The 18,760-nt window shown below is 48.0% G+C and overlaps 3 protein-coding genes across 3 annotated transcripts; 2 read left to right on the top strand and 1 right to left on the bottom strand.

Moving 5' to 3' along the window:
- The first annotated feature begins 37 nt into the window (after window positions 1–37).
- Window positions 38–8,653, top strand: LOC106901438 (cytochrome P450 2D17). Its single transcript, XM_014964195.1, has 9 exons — window positions 38–348; window positions 2,144–2,315; window positions 3,052–3,204; window positions 3,867–4,027; window positions 4,156–4,329; window positions 6,143–6,284; window positions 6,926–7,113; window positions 8,072–8,213; window positions 8,339–8,653. The coding sequence occupies exons 1-9, from the start codon at window positions 136–138 to the stop codon at window positions 8,515–8,517; spliced, it is 1,524 nt and encodes a 507-aa protein (XP_014819681.1). The 5' UTR covers window positions 38–135; the 3' UTR covers window positions 8,518–8,653.
- Window positions 8,654–10,950: 2,297 nt separating this feature from the next.
- On the top strand, window positions 10,951–14,480 carry NDUFA6 (NADH:ubiquinone oxidoreductase subunit A6). Its single transcript, XM_014964273.1, has 3 exons — window positions 10,951–11,132; window positions 11,704–11,819; window positions 13,106–14,480. The coding sequence occupies exons 1-3, from the start codon at window positions 11,006–11,008 to the stop codon at window positions 13,235–13,237; spliced, it is 375 nt and encodes a 124-aa protein (XP_014819759.1). The 5' UTR covers window positions 10,951–11,005; the 3' UTR covers window positions 13,238–14,480.
- Window positions 14,481–15,218: 738 nt separating this feature from the next.
- LOC106901480 (essential MCU regulator, mitochondrial-like) lies at window positions 15,219–18,677 on the bottom strand. The gene is made up of 3 exons (XM_014964274.1): window positions 18,452–18,677; window positions 16,406–16,546; window positions 15,219–15,502 (listed from the first exon to the last, which is right to left on the bottom strand). Exons 1-2 carry the CDS (start codon window positions 18,608–18,610, stop codon window positions 16,409–16,411), a joined length of 297 nt encoding a protein of 98 aa, XP_014819760.1. The 5' UTR covers window positions 18,611–18,677; the 3' UTR covers window positions 15,219–15,502; window positions 16,406–16,408.
- Window positions 18,678–18,760: the final 83 nt, after the last annotated feature.

Here is an 18,760-nt window from a genome sequence, read left to right as displayed (position 1 = left end):
GAGAAAGCAAGGAGGGGAGGGGCGCGGGGGCGGAGGAGAGGAGAGGAGAGGAGAGGAGAGGAGAGGAGAGGCAAAAGGCAGCAAAAACAGTCTTGGGTCAAAAGAGGGAAAACCAAGGAGTAGACAGGCTACAAAATGTCACTGCTCCTGTGGCTGGTGTCCCAGCTGTCATCTTGCTGGAGCAACATCTCTATACTGGGAGTTTTTCTTACGGTCTTTACTTTACTTCTTGACTTCATGAAGCGCAGGAAGAAGTGGAGCCATTACCCGCCGGGCCCAGTGTCTCTGCCCTTCATTGGGACCATGCTGCACATTGACTTCCGAAACCCCCACCTCTCCTTCAACCAGGTGAGTGCTAGCCCCCATGATGAAGTGCCCCCCTACATGACCATGGGCTCAGGAAGGGCAGGATGTCTTGGCATGACCTACCAAGCTGGGGGGCAATGCCCTCTCCAAAGTCCAGGGTGAAGCTAGTTTCTCCCTAAGGACACTGACCTGCACATATGGATAAATAGATAATTACACACCAACACTTAGTGGCCTCGATCTCCTGATGTCAGTGGGAGATCCTGCTGTGTCTCCAGTGACGGATGATGCCTGCACTGCTGTAGAGCTGGCCACCAATTTAACGTGTGGGTGGGGGCAAGGGATCAGGGAGATGTACAAACAAGGGAGGAAAAAGCAAAGATCTGTGGGCAGGGAATGTGGCTGCAGGAATGGCCGACTTCCCTGCCAGTTACTTAGACACGCCTACGGGCATGTGACAGTTTCAGTGAAAGAGATCAGCTGGTGGGATTTGCCCCAGCAGCAATGCCCAAAATCTCCACAGCGGTCCCGTTCCACCCCCGGGCTCAGCTTTTCTCAAAGGGAAGGCACAGCACAGCTGGCAGCAGATAAACCACGGGGGGTTCCTGCTTCAGTTTTACAAAACTCTAAAGGCCTTTTCTCTAGGACGGCACTGTACAAAAACTGCCAAATGGAGAATCTAAACATAGCATTTCTATTATTTGCTTGCACATAGTCCAAAAGATTGCCATTTTTAAGTCACATCACATCAGGGTCATGCTAACCACAATCTTGACCAGTAATTGCTTTTAATGATGTATTTCTAGTGCCAGTGAAGTGCTAATTTCCTTTCCAACCTCACTGCAAATGCAGTCATAAGTACTTCAATTCCTTCCATTGCTACAGTGCAGAAATGAAGACATTTTGCGTTAAAAACAAAACAAAACAAAAAACAAACAACAAGAAGACAGAAAAAAAATTAAAGAAGAGAGCACCATCTGTGGGGCATTGCTACTATGGCATTGTCTTCCAACAACATGCTCCTGAGTGATTTGTTCAGTGTTACTGACTAGCAGGGAAGCTTCAACCATCTCCCCTGGGAGCCTTCCAAAGGGCTTGTCTACCTGGAGGGGACTTAGCTCCATTGGAAGGTCCCATGGTGAGTGTAGGACTGACAGGCTTACCTGTGCAGCCATCCTGCTGTCAGCATTATGCCTCTTAGAGATCACAGCAGATGCAGGGTGTGTGCCAGTTACCAGCCTTACCAGCTGCATACACCCCTTTTAAGGAGAAAGTTGTCCTGAAACTCCACTGTGGAATTGCCTCTTCCAGCTGTGTTTCTGGGAACCAGCCTCTGGGTAGATCTTTAGGAACAAATTCATATTAAAAAAAAAAAAATACATATCACTTTATCAATATTTCCTTCTAGCAGAAGCACACTGACTCAAAACTTGCCTAGTCTTTCAGATCAAAATAAATATAAGTATTAGGAAATAATTCCTTGTTGAACTTGCAGCCTTTGAAAACGCCCCCAAAAGGTCCTTGACCTTGTGTTGTCAGACAAAATCCAAAATTCTTGCACAACGGTCATGGCAACAGTTTGGCCAGGAGAGGTGTATTCTAAATCTTTTCACTCACAGAGCATTGATCCCTGCTTCAGGGAGTTCTGCCCTGCTTCAGCAGTTTGGCACTGCTCTGAGCTGTTGTGCTGCAAAACAAAGGTCAAAGATCAGCTAAAGTTCTCCTAATAAAAGCACCTCAAAAATCACTAAATAGTAAAGGCCCTAAGGAAGGATATGGTGATATTGTCTTGTTACATTCAGCTCATTTTCAGGGACGTACTCTTTTATCTTGGCAGCTTCACAAGAAGTTTGGGAACGTCTTCCATCTCCAGAACTGCTGGACCAACCTGGTAGTACTGAACGGGTATAAAACAGTGAAGGAAGCCCTGGTCCACAGATCGGAGGACTTTGCTGACCGGCCATACTTTCCAGTATATGAACATCTGGGCTATGGAAACAAATCTGAAGGCAAGTCCCTTGGAAATGGAGATTCCCCGCTGGCACTAGTACAAGGAGGCTTGAGTAGATGGTGAATAGATGGACAATTTTCTCAGTACAGTGCCACCTTCTCATGTCCCTCTGGTCAAGCTCCTTGTACGTCTGCCACCCTTTGGTTGTGACAAAATCAGATTTGATGAAAAGGGGGCTCCCCTAAGTGGCAGCAGTACAGGTGGTAGCACACCCCTCTTCAGCGGTGTTAGGGCACTGTCAGTGGTACAACTTCCCTGCCCGCCTTGGAGCTGGCAGCTCCTGACACCCAGTGGTCAGCGCTTATGCTCACACGCTATGTGCATGTCATTTTCTTAAAAAAAAAAAAAAAATTGGTAACTTTCTTCCAAGGCAGAGTATTATCCAGCATCCAGCCCACATCTCTCTTCCTCAGCTCCTGTGCCGCGGCACAAGCTGCCACCCAGTTCACCCAAGCTCCGGGTGCAATGCTGAATGGTTTGGAAGAGCGGTTCCTTTATCCCTGGCAGCACTTGTTGCTCTCATTGAATCCCCCCTCCACCCTTGCTCGCCGTGCTCATGCATTAGAAGGCACAGTAATCCGTTTTTAGAGTTGCTGTACAAACAAGCTGTACAAGATAAGACATTTCATCAGTTCATACAGACCTGTATCTCCAGATTCACATTTGCTATTCTCTAGAGAACTTTGCTTGGTGGGTCAGAGATCCTGACATTTCTTGCTCATCCATAATTCCAGGGATTGTTGTAGCAAGATATGGGCACATCTGGAAGGAGCAAAGAAAATTCACGTTGTGTACCTTGAGGAACTTCGGGATGGGAAAGAAATCCTTGGAGGAGCGAGTGGCAGAGGAAGCTGGATTTCTGTGCTCCGCAATCAATTCTGAAGAAGGTTTGTCACATCCAGGAGGACAGGGAAACCACAGAAAAAGGCAACACAGTGATGCAGAGAGAGAAGTAATACTACAGCCACTCTCGTTCTCATGCAGTGTTCTCCCTAAGCAAATGCAGTGTTTCTAGTCTATATGTGTTATTGACCCTGCTCTACCTTGAAGCCACTTCTACTTTACACAGTGGGGCTACTGTAACACTAATCCATTTGAAACAGGAGATAAATAGGAAATAAATAGAATTAAAGAGGTAAAATATAATTATTCCCAGAGCTGGGTAACTATTACCATTATGAAGTTTAGTGGGACATATTGATGTTATCACATGCAATAAAAGTGCAACTGAGAGTTTTCACAGCACTTTGCCTGTCATCTAGACGCAAAGTAACGTGTTATCTGTCAAGTCCCAGGACAACTCAGTTTTCTTGGGAGTTTTCTCAGGAGTTTTTTTGGGAGTTTTCTCCTTTAAACAAGGAACAACCAAATAGTGGTATGAAACGAGATCTTCACTGCCTAGTATGGTGCATTTGTACTTTGAGTGGTTTGGGGGCTTGTTCTCTTGAAGGCATCAAGGAGGCATTCGTGTATTCTTGTTGCTGACAGCTGAGATCCAACAGCTTGGTGTTGCTTAGCTTCATTCCTTGGTCTCCTTTTCCATTTTTAGGTCGTCCTTTCGATTTACGTTTTCTTGTAAATAATGCAGTCTGCAATGTGATCTGCACCACCGTCTATGGAGAGCGTTTTGATTACGGTGATGAGACATTCAAGAAGCTGTTAAAATTGTTTGAAAACTCCCTGAATGAAGAAGCTGGATTCCTGCCTCAGGTAAACCAAGAGTGTAATATGTTCTGTAAGAAGCTGCCCTCTCTTGCTGTGTATTCCTTTTTTTTTTTTTTAAGTTTTGGCATCACATAATATCTTCTCTCTCTCTCTCTCTGGTTTTGGCATCCCAGCTTCTTAATGAGGTGCCCATTTTGTTGCGCATCCCTGGAGTGCCACAGAAAGTCTTCCAAGGACAAAAGGCATTCATGGACTTCATAGACGTGCTCATAGATAAGCACATGGAGACCTGGAATCCTGCTTACATCCGAGATTTCACCGATGCGTTTTTAAAGGAAATGGAGAAGGTAGGGTGATGCCAGCAGAACCTCAGGGTCCAGGGGCAATTCCTATCTGTTTAAGCTTGTTGATAGAACCTGACTTTCCTCATAAAAGCGTATAAAACCTCTTACTAATTTCCTACTTTTTCATTCCATGTGGTATCTTGAGAAGAAAGGTGTTAACTTCTTCATGCTGTAACCTCCTTTATTACCTTAACAGACCATATTATCTACCGATGTTCTTGCTCCCATTTTATACCTTCACATTCCCCTCAGCGTCTAGCAACTCCCTTCTTTCCAGCCTATACCATTTTGAAGGCATTTACAAGGCAATGATTGAGAATTCACTAATATTTCTAAGTTTGTGCCAAGGCACAAGTCAATTTGTAAGATCCTGTGTATGTCAGTGGCTTAATGACCGACATCTCAAAATCAGTGACAAAACTGCAGCAACAGACAGGCTTTTTGGTATCATTGCCCAGTCTATAGCCTGTCTTTAAACCAAGCTGTGACTTGGAAAGACAGCATCTCCTGCAGGATGTGTGTCTTCGAATTGCTTGCTAAGAACCAGGTCCCTGCAGATCAGATGAAGTCTTAAATCTGAACCTCACCAAAATGAAAAGGAGTCTTTCCTTTGATTCAGTCAGGCATGAATTCAGTATAAAATCAAGGGCGCTTGCGTCAGCCCATCCATCCACCATATGTTTCTGCACATGGATTCACTACATTTCAAGTGCCAGATGAGCAATTGTAACAAATTCTGCCTGCAAATTGCTTCCACCATCCGAGTCCTCAGGCTGGGATGACAAACCCTGCTGTGCTGCAGGCACCGAGCACCTCCAGTCCATGCATTTAGCCCCCTGAGCTCGCACGGGCAGAACAACGTGCCCTACGTTACCCTGCACTGACCAATACTATCTGGGGGTGGATGTGAGCCTGACCATGTTGCCTCTTGTCACATCCCTCTTCTGTGCACTAAGGTCTCCTGAGAAGCCAGTCTGAGAAATCCTCCTACTGGGTTAACTTTGGTCAGGTCAGCCCCAAAGCAATCTTGCCAGAGATCTTTTATTGGAGTAACAGTTGAGTCCTAAATGCCTTATTAATTGCTATCCATATTACAACAGCATCAAAATATACAGAATAACTTAACAGAAGCTAGTCCCTAGGAAAGGCAAGCACAAAGAGGATTAGAAAAGACAAGCAGATGAACTCATGCAGAGAACTTGTCATATCTCATATGCTAACAAATTTGAGCTCAATTAGCATTTGGATGAGAGACCAGTTTTGCTGAAATTGGTGTTGCAGACTTAATAGGCAGCAATGATACCCTGATCTTTTTCTTTTTTTTTTGATTGTAAGAAAATAACAGGGCAGAAGCAGGGAGAATCTGTAATGCATAGCTATAGATAACCCCCTCAAAATACTGTTAATTTTGCATTTGCCACATCAATGCAGCCTCCTCTCTGCTGCGTGGGTTTTATGATCTGATCAAACCTGAATAACAGTGTTCCACCTCCTCTGGGGGAGGAAGTTATGGCAAGTGGCAGAGGCCTGCTGTCTGAGTTGAGAGCACAAGACGTTCGCTTCTGTCCTGAAGGCAGGTGTAGTGCTCACCTCCTGGGATACGGGAGGTGGCTGATGACCTTCAAATACAGGAGGTAACAGGATTACCAAAGCACATCAGTCATACACAGACCGTTGCCTGTGTTGTGCTCTATTCTCCCAATGAACTTCTTGGTCACCAAGAACGAATCTAGTGTTTCTCAGTACTTCTCTGGAACAATGGTCTTCTCGCCCAGCAGTACCCCAGCTTCAGTCACCCCTTGTTTGCTCTCTACAGGGTAAGGAGGCTGAAGAGAATGGTTTCACCTATAACAACCTTCGCCTGGTGACAGCAGACTTGTTTACAGCTGGTTCTGATACCACCTCCACCACCCTCCGGTGGGCAATTCTGTACATGCTTCTCCACCCAGAAGTACAAAGTAAGTCAGACGACAGGCAGAGGTGTGGCGTCTTCCCTTCAACCTTCATTTTTCTGCAAGGAAACTTCTCGTCATGGTTTGGGGATTCTGCAGTGAGGAACAGCTTTGGTGATCATTGGTCTGGCAGATACCAGGAATTTCTGGTATCTGCTCCAAACCAGAAGTTTGGAGACTTCCCAAACATAGCTATTCTGGCAGGGACAGGTGGCAGGGGGGAAGCCCTGATAAAAAGACTGGAGTTGGAAGGACAAGTTTGTTCTTGCCTTCCTTTTGAAGGCTACTTGGGGACTTCAAGTGGCCAGAGTACCCTCTTTTCCAGTATTTGAATAGATGCTAATCTCTTTTAATTATCAAATGCTGCATGCCCAGGTAGGCATTCAGCTGCATAGAGGAGGGGTAAGGTAGCATGTCAAGTGACAAGACCTTTATTAAAGACACTACGCATGAAGAACAGTTACACAAATGGCTCTGAGCAACTGAAAACAAATGCATTCCACCTCTAGCTTCTGTTCCTTTTTCTAATTGCTTGTCCTGCTCTCACCCAGTGTCTACAGTCTCATGCTGCCAGCCTTCCTATTGCTCGTACCAGCCTTTTCTGTTTATCCAAGGGTGCTCTAATTCCTTAGCTGCGCCTCTTTCAGGTAAGGTCCAAGCAGAGATTGACAATGTGATTGGCAAAGAGAGATCAGCCACCATGAAGGACCAAGTGAGCATGCCTTACACCAACGCCGTGATCCATGAAGTGCAACGCTTCGGGGATATCGTTCCTGTCGGCATACCTCACAGGACGTACCGGGACACCGAGCTGCAAGGCTTCTTCATTCCTAAGGTGACCATGGCCAGACAGGCAATGCAGCATCCTCTCTCCATGCAGACGCTAGGCCTGGGGTGTGGGTGACCCTCCTGCAACTCTGCAGTGTTGCACTTCCAGACCAAATTACAGTCACTGGCGAGCACTGAAGTAGGACAATTTGAAATGCTAAATGCGGGCAGGTGGTCACATGTTTGCTCTTGGTTTGGGCCGGTGATGTGGGAACCCAACTGCAGCAGCAGCTCAGCGCAAAGGTTTGCTTTCCTCTTAATGAGCTGTGACATCCCCTGCCCGTGTTGGAAGGAGAAAGTAATGGAGGCTAATGGGCCCTCTGGAGGCACACAACCCCAGCTTATTGGCTTTCCTAAGATGGTAGTAGTTAAAACTCCAATCTCTGAAGCTATTCAAATGCCACTGGCATTCACTCCACTGCCTTTGTGAGAGGCAGCCAGAGCGCTCTGCCCTGGCAGCACTGGTAGCACTGCAAGCCTAGGATTTTATCTTTCTTTTTTTCAGCCTTGCAATATCTCCTCTAGCTTAGAACACTGACATTTGAAACAGGAGAGGTTTGAAATTTCCCATGGCCCCTGCAAAAGTTGGGCTTTAGAGACTGCCAGTCAGCTTTCCCTCTCCAGCTACAAAACAAGTCCAGGAGGATCTGAGAAGCAGAGTCTTGTTTCCACTGTGTAACCACGAAATTGGCATTTGCATGCGATAGCCTGTGTGAGGACACGAACTGCAAAAGTTCAGATGCTTCAGAGCGTAGGGCAGGCACCGTATGCTATTGAAAAAAGCCTGCTTTACCTCTGTTTTAAATAAGATGCAGAAGATGAGACCAGTGCTTTATTCTGAAGCATGGAAGGATGGTTGCTATTTGATGGGAGAAACAGACCAAAGAGGGACCTGCACTGATCTGTTGTGCCAAGGTAATGCTGTTGTTCTCACCTAAGTTCTTTCCTCTTGTGGAGGACTGCAGGGGACGACAATCATCACCAACTTGTCCTCCGTGCTGAAGGATGAGACAGTCTGGGAGAAGCCAAACCAGTTTTACCCCGAACACTTCCTGGATGCGAACGGGCAGTTTGTGAAACCAGAGGCTTTCCTGCCTTTCTCAGCAGGTAAATCCGAGGGGAAGATCCAGGTGCAAGTCGGAGGCACAGCAGGAGGCACAGCTCCTCCCGCCCCGATTCCAGTGTGGTTAAATGTCCTCTTTCACTGACACTTGCTACTCCTTCTTTTGCAGGTCGCCGTGCCTGCGTGGGGGAACAGCTGGCCAGAATGGAGCTCTTTATCTTCTTTACCACTCTCCTGCAGAAATTCACATTTGTGCTCCCTGAAGGCCAGCCTAGACCACGGCAAGACGGTCATTTTGCCCTCATTAAGTCCCCACACCCCTACCTGGTGCAAGCTGTCCCAAGATAAGTGCACGCCACGCTCCTTTCACTCAGAGACCACCATCGATGCAAACGCTTGTCAGGAATGTTGCAGGTCTAGGCAGAATCATGCTGGGTTCCACTCAAGACCTCTCAAGTCTGTGCAGATGTCCCCAGCTGTGTGAACTAAGGATCTGGCCCAATATATAGCTTAGCTTAATTCCAGCCCTGGCTCTTGAATCAGACAGCGATAGCAGGTTACAAATAACCATCAAGTTTGCAAGTACGTGTACGCCTAATTAGCCAGCTCTGCTCTACCTTGGGCTCTCATCAGCTGCAGAAGCCGTTCACTGAGCATATGGCTACTGAAATTATTATTAGTCCTGGATCAGTTTACTGAAATACAAGGGTATCCTGGTTAAAAGACAACCCTGGGGTCTTGCCAATTCTAGGAGCAAAAAATCTTGGAAAAATTGTTAAGGTAGTCCTGGCCCAATCCCTTCCTTGTTAGCCCCACTACGCACCCCGCCACGCTCTGCCTCCCACGCAGTGCTGTCCCACAGCAACGTGTGCCTCTGCCTGGTGCCCAGGGGAGCCCAGCCCTGGCTCGGCTCCTGCAAAAGCAATCCACGGCCCGTCAGCTGATCTGGCGTGTGGGCAGGGAGATAGCTTCAGGTCCGTCAACAAGGTGACATTTAAATGCAGTCTCAGAACAGTGCTCCTCAATAATAAATATAGATCCGTCCAATAAATATAGATCCCCTTCATTCTTCCCCTGCGTACTCCCATCCATTGCACATATACTGCATTGTCTTCGTTTGTAGCCCCAAAGAAAGTAAGTCTTAACCCAGAGAAATGCCTGACAACCCTTATGTCACACTAAGCCTGCAGTAGGAGTAAATACCAAGGAATACGTAAATAATCCTAATGGTGTTTCAGCCACAGAAGCAGGTCATTTGTGAAATACAGAAAATCCTATATTTTAAGAGGAATCCAGGTGTCTAGATTTACCCTCTCCTATCTAAATAGCTCCTGAAAACTGCTTTTTTCAGCATTACATAAAGCTCTTGGGCAGGTTTGGAACTCAAAAAAGGGATGGGGTTATTCTGTTTGAAACAGCTGCAGATTTCGGAGCTGTCTGTCTCTTTCTTCCTGCGATATTCCTGACAAATTGTTTTGCAAGGTGTTAAGATATGTTGATGTTTAGATTAGCAGTAACTGCATTTTAACCACATGGATGAAAAGAGCATAGCATAAAGGAGCTTCTACATATAATCACAACTAAAGAAATCCACATTCACATCTATCTTTTTAATAACTAACTTTGGAAGTTATGAAATCTATTGAATTACGCAAATACTTAATACCGTTGTTAAGATTTTTACTTCAGCAGGAACTGCACATTTGTGCTTTTCATCTACAAAATAATCCAGTAGAATAAAAGCAGTCTGAAAAGTCATCTATTCCCCCCTCTCCTCTTTGTGGTCGTTTCGCAGAGCTGCCTCAGAAACTCACTTGGCAAATCTCTCCTTACAGCCAGCAGCCCACCTGTTTCTTTCAGTATCTTTTCAGTGCTGTTCTCCTGGTTGGAGAGCCCACCTGTTTCTTTCAGTATCTTTTCAGTGCTGTTCTCCTGGTTGGTCCAATGACACTGAACTGAACGTGCTTGGGTTTACAGCTTACAGCACACACAGAGAGCCCAACGTAGGGCAGCAAAGATATTAAGGGATTGGAGCACCTGCCTTACAAGGAAAGGCTCAAAGAGCTGGGGCTCTTCAGCCTCAAGAAGAGAAGGCTGAGGGGACACCTCATCTATGTTTACAAGTACCTAAAGGGTGGGTTGAAGGATGATGGAGCCGGACTCTTTTCAGTGGTTTCCAGTGATAGGACGAGGGGCAACGGGCACAAGCTGGAACATAGGAAGTTCCACTCAAATATGAGGAAGAACTTCTTTAGGGTGAGGGTGACAGAGCCCTGGAACAGGCTGCCCAGGGAGGTCGTGGAGTCCCCTTCTCTGGAGATCTTCAAGACCCACCTGGATGCAGTCCTGAGTAACAGGGGGCACAGTGAGGATGGGGCTCTAGCCGGGGAGCGTCCTGCTGCCTCCCCTCACCCATCGCCCCGGGGGCCTGCGGCGGCAGCGGCCGGGGTAGGGGGGCTCAGCGGGGACCTGCGGTAGCTGCTGCTCCCTCCCCGGTGGCTGCCGTGAGGCCGCGGAACCTCGGTGAGCCTTGCGAGACTAAACCCGCACCCTCTTTGTAACCGACCCGCTATCCCCTCCGCCCCTCCGCCCGCACCCGGGCCCAGCCCCTCCCACCGACGCAGGCCGTGAGGGGCGGGGCAGGCCACGGCCCCGCCCATCCGCTGTTTTGCTCCTCCTCTCAGCCAGCGGTGATTGCCGTTTTAGCTCGACCAATCAGATGGCCAAAAAGCCTAGAGTGGCAGCGCGGCCGACCAATAGAGAGCCGCCGTGCCGGTGCGCGTTTCCCACCGGCGGCGGGTGAAGGAGTGGCCGCGGCGGCGGCGGCTGCGGGAAGATGGCGGTGGCGGGGAAGGGAGCGGTGGTCGCGGCGGTGAAGCCGATTTTCAGCCGGGACCTGGGCGAGGCGAAGCGGCGCGTGAGGGAGCTGTACCGGGCCTGGTATCGCGAGGTGCCCAACACGGGTGAGGAGCGCGGAGCGGGCCGCGCATGCGCCCCGGCGAGAGCACGAGCTCAAGGTCGTAACGGCCGCCCTGCAGCCCCCGGGCTCTTAAAGGACCCGCCGCGGGGTCCCGGTTACCCCCGGTGTGCGGGGTCCCGCATCATATCGACGCGGTCCTTTTACCGCCTTGACCGGGTGAACGCGGTCGTGCGGGGCCTGTGGGCTGCCGGCCGTTCCGCGGCGCAGCGCCGGGCCGCCGCCGGGTTTGCCTTGCCCTTCCCGGCATGGCGGAGGACCCCCGGCCTCCTCCCGCCTTCCGTGGCTCCCCGAGATAAGCAGAGGAGAAATCTGGCTTTAATTTCCCACGGTAGGGAGGCGTGACATGATGGTCGGCCTCCTTCAGACTGCCCCGGGACTCACACCATGGCTGCGCTGTTAATTTGCTTTAAATTAAATCTTATGAGCCAAGCTGGCGGACGTGGCAAGAACACATGACCGTGTAGTGTTTTGTAGGGTTTTGTTGCACCTGGATCAGTGGAAAAAAAATAAGAAAGCAATATAGATGACCTCTGTGGGTGTTCTGTTTTCCTTAGTGCACCTGTACCAGCTGGACATCACGGTGAAACAGGGGCGTAACAAGGTGCGGGAGATGTTCATGAAGAACGCCCACGTGAGGGATCCACGGGTGATAGACATGCTGGTTATTAAGGTACAAACAAGGGATTCCCCTTTTGTCGAAGCTGTAGAGAATGTGAGAGTGGGTGATTGGTGGCGAGTGTCGTGGAGGAGAAGGGACAGTTTCGATCTCAGCTTGTGCTACAGAGGAGTTGTGTCTTGCAATCCCCGTTGGTTTCTCTCTGTCAACAAATTCGTTGATAAGAGCTCAAGCTGCTTTAGTGTGCAGAGGGACAGAGTCTTAGCTTGCCTAAGTTGAGAGTTGCTAAAATACAGATTTCTGGCACTCATTGTACAGGCTCTTCTAGTTTGCAGGTGTTTCTAAGAGGAAGTGTATGGCAAGCAAAATGTTTTTTTTTTAATTTAAGAAAACAATCAAAAAAAGGGGGAAAAGATGCTGCTAGCTAGTTTACCATTAAATATGACCTTTTTACTCCTTATAGTACTTCCTAAGATTGGGATGTGGTTTTCTTCACTGATGCTTAAACATACATTAGAGTGGTGGTACTTTGTGGGAGGCTGGCTTTGGGTGGCAAAATACCCCGAGTCTGTAACGCATCTGGCTCTGCCTGGTTTGAAGGAGTAATCAACCTAACAAGAGTAGGACAGGCTTTCAAAACAGGTCTGAGCAACAAGAACTGACCACTGGAGTTCTAAGGCGCTAGAAAGCTTCCAATGAAGGACTGCCATGCTCACCTGTTGTATTTTTTGTATTTCAAGACAGTTAGTCTACGTTAACACGATAAATCTGGAAACTGAATACTAGGTGATATGGTAGTTCCAGGCTATCTAATTCTGCCCTGTGCTGCCATCTTCCAAAACCAGTACACTAATTCCTAGACTGGAGTCATGAAGTTATGGTTAATATCTCTGGTAATGCTCTGCAAAGCTCTTAGCAGCAATTTTACTTAGTTTTACAGCTAATTTGCTGCTATTAAAAAAAAAAAAAAAGGTAAATGGAGATGCGTGGAAGTTAGGAATGTTATGTAGAATTTTATGCTGGTCGTGAGAGAAACAAGCCAGGCCCTAAGAAGGGGGCAGGGTCCCTTGCCTGTTCTGTGGGGCTGGGTAGCTGTGTTGCCAAGACAAGTGACTTGTTAATATAGGACAGGAAGCATTAAAATCACAAGGCAGGAACAATAAATATTTGTGTAACAGTCTAGGTGGTGCAAGCAGTCTTTAGGAGTACAGAATAGAGAATTGTTGATGCAGCTATCTTAAGGGTATTTCTAAGTGCATTCAAATAACTTTCATAGTCCTGTATAGTTAGAATCAGGCTTTAACTGCAGACTAGTCTAAAATTCTTTTGTCTGTGCACAGGGAAAAATGGAACTTCAAGAAACCATTCAGGTATGGAAGCAGAGGACTCACGTCATGAGGTACTTCCACGAGACGGAAACCCCACGACCTAAAGACTTTCTGTCCAAATTCTATGCGGGCCACGATCCCTGAGAGATTGCTTCCGTGTCTTCCTGGCTGGTATTACAAATAAAGTTCTATACAGTAGAAAAAAATCTGTATGGAAAGATTGCATAGCATATTAGGGGCCTGATGTCTAAATCTGAATCCAGAGTGCATGCAAGTCATTATGATCCGTATGAAGAACTGTGATTTCCTAGTTTTGCTAGTGTGTATTTTCAGCAGGAGTTTGTCCCATCGCTTGCCATGGAGTGTCCACAGAATAAGCAGGACACAACCTGGCTGTGGGGCTTTCTGCTTAGCCTGCATCTCTGTGGAGGAAAGAGCAGAAAAGCCAGTGACTACACTGGTAGAAATATTCTTGTGCTTGAGGCCCGTCTGTATTCATGCAGTGTTTTGCAATTTCATGCTATGACTTTGTTGACCTTGTGTTTTTCACTTGGACGCTAGTCTCTGTTTACTTCCTTGCAGAGAATGGGATAAAATCCAATAGGCTGATAAAGCCCTTTGTGCAATAAAAAGATCAGCAGAGTCCATTTCCCTGCTGTAAAGTGAAATTACCTGGGGTTTTGTATTGTTGTCCAAAATAGGGAGGCTGATGCCTAGCAGAAGATGGTGTCCTACCATCAGCTCCTTAATTGAATCGGGAATTACTAGCTCCCTTTTGAGAAGGATAAGGAGAATTTTTTCTTTCACCAGTCAGAAGAGGTTTTCGGCAGGTAACTCAGTGCAGGAGCTCCCTGATGTGTGATCAGTATTGAGTTTTTGTATTATGCTTAAACTTCTTTTTATCTGTGCCTAAATACCGGGGCTTTCTCCCCGATATGAGGACGGTAAAGCAGCACTCCTCAGGGATGTGTACGTGTATGTACCTAGGGGCTTTGGATCTGGGGTGTTTTTGAGGACAGGGTTGACACAGCCAGGAAGGGCTGGAAGAGGTGGTGGATAAAGCAGTGAGAAGGCATTTGGCAGTATAGAAAACAGGAGCAGAGATGTGAAGGAGGGGTAGCTCAGATATGGAGTGATTCAAGAACCTTCCAGCTGCCTTCAACTCCAGCTGTTGGGGTTGCTCAGACTGCAGGCTCCCTTTTGTCTCAGTAGCTAATGCTGGAGAGTGACAGAGCAGACATCAAAAGCTGTGCCAAATATTAAGGGAACAAATCTGGCTGTTTGAACGACACATCACGCTAATGCATGCAATATTAAAAGAAGCTTTCTAACAGCTACATGAATACTGAAGGAAAAGTGGGCAGTCAAAAAAAAAAAAAAAAAGAGGCCAGCTTTAGTGACCAGAAACCATGAGAGACATGCTGGGGCAATGCTGGCTTAAATTAAAAAAATTTTACTAACCTTTCAAGGTATCTGAGAAAACGGCTGGTCTGGTGAGACTGAAGATACTCTAAGCATACCTTAGCAGCAGAGAAGACCTTTTAAGTCTTATTATGCAAGGACTTAATTGCAATAGAAAACACTTCTATGAAAAGAATAGTTGAAGTTTATATTCAGTTAAGAAAATATATTGGGGCTCATATGGAAGGAAGTACTGAACTACCTAGTAGACACTAGGTACTTGGAACCAGAGCATTCAGAGACTTTCACTATTCAGAGATTAAATGCTGTAAAATGCATCAGCAAGTTAGTTTGCCACTTGTCATCTTAACCTCTACCAAAGCTACCCAAAACTTTTTACTCTGCAATGATGATACTGTATCTAATCCTCAGTGAGGTGAAATTAATGATACAGCCTCCATCAGATACACCTGCTAGGTTGTAAATCAGCATTACTTGAAGTGCAATGCCAGTCTCAATACAAGCTTCATTCTTTTAATGGGGCTGCTGCTTCCTCTAGGATTCCTGTCAGGTACTGTAGATTAGTACTGAATTACAGAAAGGACTCGTAAGAGGAAATAAATATGAAGAGAGCCTCCTTACTGGAATGTACAGAGGTAGAAGGGTTAAGACAGTAATGCTAGGACATAGGCACATAATCTATAAAAACACAAGACCAAAGTCATACATCTCGATCTCTTCATCTTTAATTAAGTGTTTCCCATATTGCTAATAAAAGGAATCCCAAGCAGTCTTTGATGAGGTGATCGTGTGTGTGCAAGGATGCAGGGCCTATCAAGCACTTCCTTCAACCCAGAGCTACAGATTTCCAGACACGTGCAGGACACTCACTGGCAAAGGGGATGCAGAGCCCCCCCGTCCCGTTTAGGAAGGACAAAGCACAAGTGACGGATGTTGGAACCATTGCGTTGTGAATGGTTTTTGCCCTTCTGTTCTTCCATAACAGTTCTGCAAATAGAACAATAAGCCATTACTCTTCAGATACACTGTACTGAGTTCCAGCCTGTACCTTCCCCCCAAACCACACAATGCAGGGGGGGGTTACATAAAAGGATTTTCTAACAGGCCACTGCAGTCTTTACAACCTTTTAATTCTCTGGTTTTAGCTGCACAGCACACGCTGGAAAATCCCTTTATCAAATAGAATACATCCACCAAACGGATTATAAAACACTATTTACAACAACGTCTTTAAAACAACTTTTGTTCTATAAATAAGTACACTCAAATATAAGTGTTTACACAAGGGCAAGCCAAACACAATAACAGAAAATGGAGGGAAGCGTGGTGTAGATAAAGGAAGAGCAGAAATAATTCACCTTTATCTGATGAGTCTGAATGGTCCAACTACTCCAGAGATCAGTGGTGTAACACCCACTGGACAGTTCGTTCCAATGGGTTCTGGAGTTCTCTCAGATTGTTCACCTCTATATCAAAATTTCATTCTCTTTTAAAAAACTCATTCTGTGAGTTAGCAAAAGACTTTTAAACAGGTAAATGTGTAATAATGCTGAAGCCCCTCTTTTCTGTCTGCAGTATAGACCCTCGCTGACTATAGTTTATTTTTATTTCTGGTTCAAATTAAAAGATCTGAACTGCCATCAGTTTATTACAATCTCTAACAAATGTATCTTGTGGAGATTTCACATTCAGATACCAGTCTGGCCTACTGCAGTATAAAGGAATTGAAAAGTTTGTAGCCAGAGGCAGTACAGCTGTAGGTGTCCATGTGTTTAACTGCAAATGCAACTTTTAGAGCTGCTGCTGTCTGTATTTCTGAGATTCTTTTCCCTGCCCTAAGTCAAACAGGAAGCATAAATAATTAGATTGCTGATGATCTTAATGACATACCCTTTAATCATCATCGTCATCATCCTCTGGGACAAAGATATCATGTTCTTCAAGTAGGGCTGCAAAGTTCTTACTGATCTGAGTCCCGACGTACAGGAAAGGGATCACAACGCTGAACACTCTGAGGAGGCCGAAGGGCGTCTGCAGGGAGTCAATTGGAAAAGATTAATCTTTACCAGCAAATTGCCCTGTGGCTGAGCCTGCACATTCCCAGCTCCACAAGGGCACAGAGGGCCCAGGGAGCAGCAGGAGAAATGCTTTGCTCTCCGTAGGGCCAGACCCCATCACCGCACAGCACAGAATCACAGAATGGCAGGGGTTGGAAGGCACCTCTGGAGATCATCTAGTCCAACCCCTCTTCCCAGCAAGTTCACCTACAGGAGGTTGCACAGGATCACATCCAGGCAGGTTTTGTCTATCTCCAGAGAAGGAGACCCCACAACCTCTCTGGGCAGCCTGTTCCGGTGCTCTGCCACCCTCAAAGTGAAGAAGTTTTTCCTCGTGTTGAGATGCAATCTCTGGTGTTCCAGTCTGTGCCCATGGCCCCTTGTCCTATTGCCGGGCACCACTGAAAAGAGTCTGGCCCTATCCTCTTGATACCCCCTTTTTAGATATTTATAAGCATTGATAAGATCTCCTCTCATTTTCCTTAGTCTTGTCTTCTCCAAGCTAAACAGATCCAGGTCTCTCAGCCTTTCCTCATAAAGGAGATGCTCCAGTCCCTTGACCATCTTCGTAGCCCTCCACTGGACTCTCTCCAGCAGTTCCTTGTCTTTATTGACCTGGGGAGCCCAGAACTGGACACAGTAGTCCAGATGTGGCCTCACCAGGGCAGAGTAGAGGGGGAGGATGACCTCCCTTGATCTGCTGGCCACACTCCTTCTAATGCACCCCAGGAGACCATTGGTCTCCTTGGCCACAAGGACACATTGCTGGCTCACGGTCAACTTCTTGTCCACCAGGACTCCCAGGTCTCTCTGCAGAGCTGCTTTCCAGCAGGTCAGCCCCTAACCTGTACTGGTGCATGGGGTTATTCCTCCCCAGGAATAACCTCCCTACGTTTGCCCTTACTGAACTTCATTAGGTTCCTCTCCACCCAACTCTCCAGCCTACCCCGGTCTCTCTGTATGGCAGCAGAGCATTCTGGTGTGTCAGTCACTCCTCCCAGTTTTGTGTCATCAGCAAACTTGCTGAGGGTATGCTCAACCCTATCCAGGTTGTTGAATCACAAAATCACAGAATCTTCTAGGTTGGAAGGGACCTTAAAGATCATCTTGTCCAACCGTCAACCTAACTTTGACAAAAATAAACACCCGCACAACAAACAAAAAGCAACACCACCACTAAACCATATCTCCCAGCACTACATCACTAGACTAGAACTAGACTGGCCCCAGTACCGACCACCTGGGGAGCACCACTAGCTACAGGCCTCCAGCTGGGCTCTGTGCCCCTGATCATAACCCTCTGAGCTCTGCCATTCAGCCAGTTCTCCATCCGCCTCACCGGCCACTCACTTAACCCACGCTTCCTGGGCTTATCTATGCGGATGTTACAGGAGACAGGGTCAAAAGCCTTGCCAAAGTCGAGGCAGACAGCGTCCACTGCTCTCCGCCCATCCATCCATCCATCCATCCATCCATCCATCCATCTCGTAGTGCAACCCCCAGCATCGGGACAAGAGGAACCCGCGGGGGCTCGGTGCAGGGAACACCAGTGGGAAGGGACAGCGGCTACCGGTGTGAAACAGCCGCGTACGGGGAGTGCTTATCGCCTCCTCAGGGCGGGGACCACCGCCGGACCGCGCCGCCCAGGGGAAGCGAGCGGGGCCCGCCCCGACCCCTCAGGGCCGCTCCCGTCACCCACCCGCTGCCGAGCACTTCCGCACCGCCGCCCCGCCCACAGCGCGCCCCTCATTAGCCCAGACCCTGTCACTCACTCCCACCGCCCCACCCACAGCCGACACGCCAGCATCGATTGGCCAGCGCTACCGTCCATTACGCCGCCATTGGTCTGCCGCTCCCCACCCGCTCGCCCCTCACTCACCTTAACCGGCTTGGGCAAAATGGCGCCGCTGCGGGTGACGGTGGCGCTCCGGAAGGGCACAAGCTGCGTGGCCGGGGAGCTGCGCGGCCCGCCCCGGCCCGCCCGCCCCAAGCGAGCCGCGGCCGTGGCCAGTAGCCGCCCGCCTGCCGCCGCCGCCATTCTCTCTCTTGCCCGTAACGGCCGAGCCGAGGCGTCACCCGGGGCGGTGGGGCCGGCGGCTCTCGCGAGGTGTGAAGGGAAGGGCGGGGCCGCGCATGCGCAGGGCGGGCAGGGGCCGCCCCCGGGGGCAGGGGGGGAGCGGGGGGCCCG

The sequence above is a fragment of the Calidris pugnax genome, unplaced genomic scaffold, assembly GCF_001431845.1.
Source record: "Calidris pugnax isolate Ruff unplaced genomic scaffold, ASM143184v1 scaffold44, whole genome shotgun sequence".
NCBI classification, from domain to species: domain Eukaryota; kingdom Metazoa; phylum Chordata; class Aves; order Charadriiformes; family Scolopacidae; genus Calidris; species Calidris pugnax.
Note: the sequence above shows the minus strand (reverse complement) of the source record. Positions and strands in the feature narration are given on the sequence as shown.